At 45.7% G+C, this 1,232-nt stretch overlaps 1 protein-coding gene across 1 annotated transcript in view; it reads left to right on the top strand.

Moving 5' to 3' along the window:
• The first annotated feature begins 158 nt into the window (after positions 1 to 158).
• LOC109468457 (cysteine-rich motor neuron 1 protein-like) overlaps positions 159 to 1,232 on the top strand; it is a 2,563-nt gene continuing 1,489 nt past the window's right edge. Inside the window, exons 1-3 of the mRNA XM_019766701.1 lie at positions 159 to 304; positions 847 to 930; positions 1,016 to 1,131. Coding sequence (XP_019622260.1) covers positions 159 to 304; positions 847 to 930; positions 1,016 to 1,131 — 346 coding nt within the window. The remainder of the gene's footprint in view (positions 305 to 846; positions 931 to 1,015; positions 1,132 to 1,232) is intronic.

The following is a 1,232-nucleotide window of genomic DNA, read 5'->3' as shown; positions in this document are numbered from 1 at the left end:
AGGGATTTTCATCCCTGCTGCAAGGTTTGCTTTTTGGTGTTGAAATCAATAAATAAATAATAAAAAAAATAAAAAGATTTAAAAAAAATAAAAAGATTCATATCATATCATATTTTTTCCCATCAGTCCCCGCGCGGGAGTTGGCCGAGTCTACCGACATGCACGCGCACACCGGTCACGTGTGCCATGAGGTGTTCTGCATGATGGAGTGCCCGGGAGATCTGTACGCTTCGGACGAGAACGGCTGTCAGACATGCGGCTGCGCATGCCCACAACTCAAGTGCCTGCCCTGCCCTAATCAGATGTAGGTTCTCCATCGTTTCTAGTCTACATTTTTTACCAACTTGTATTTTTTTCTTACATTCTACCCACTGTCCTACCTGCCTTCTACCTTTCCTTTGCAACTGCATCTTTTACATAAGTCGTTACAACGTTAAACAAAAACACACACACACACACACACACAGAGAGAGAGAGAGAGAGAGTAACAGAGCTGTTATATATGCATAGATATTTGGTCCTGTTTCTGATAAATTTCATTGAATAAAAATGACCAAGAAAAGCTAGGAAGACCGACATTTGCTCGCGAGCAAATATAGCACACTTCACTCCATCTCTCTCCAAAAAATTAGCTGTTCTAAATTCACAACTGTGAAAATAAAAATAACCGCTGCCCGATTGATTAAACATTTGCCAAGTCATCCCAGTCTAAAATGGAGCCTACCTAGTTTGACCCTGAGTAAAAAAAGTTTGTTCCTCCTATTCAAAAATTGACTCTTCCATTTGTACCCGCATATGGAATCGACTAGTCCAAAAACAGCCGTTTTGACATCCTTGTCTCCCCAGGTACGCGAAGGACCAGTACGGGTGCGACACCTGCCACTGTGAGTGCAGCGAGCTCAACTGTAACGACGCCTGTCCCGGCGGCATGTCAGGACTCGAACCCGGGACCTCTTAGTTCCGAGTCGAAGACTATTATCATTTCATTAAACATTAAACATTATTTCGTCCGCAGGTACGCGAAGGACCAGTACGGGTGCGACACCTGCCACTGTGAGTGCAGCGAGCTCAACTGTAACGACGCCTGTCCCGGCGGCGTGTATGCCAAGGACGAGTTCGGCTGTGACATCTGTCAGTGCGAGACGCCCTGTCCCCTCCGGGAGTGCCCCAAATGCCCAGCCGGGCAAACACGAGAGGTCAATAACCTTTATTTATCTACCTGCATTTCATCA

This window comes from Branchiostoma belcheri, unplaced genomic scaffold, assembly GCF_001625305.1.
Source record: "Branchiostoma belcheri isolate BF01 breed outbred unplaced genomic scaffold, Haploidv18h27 scaffold2, whole genome shotgun sequence".
NCBI lineage: Eukaryota > Metazoa > Chordata > Leptocardii > Amphioxiformes > Branchiostomatidae > Branchiostoma > Branchiostoma belcheri.
Note: the sequence above shows the minus strand (reverse complement) of the source record. Positions and strands in the feature narration are given on the sequence as shown.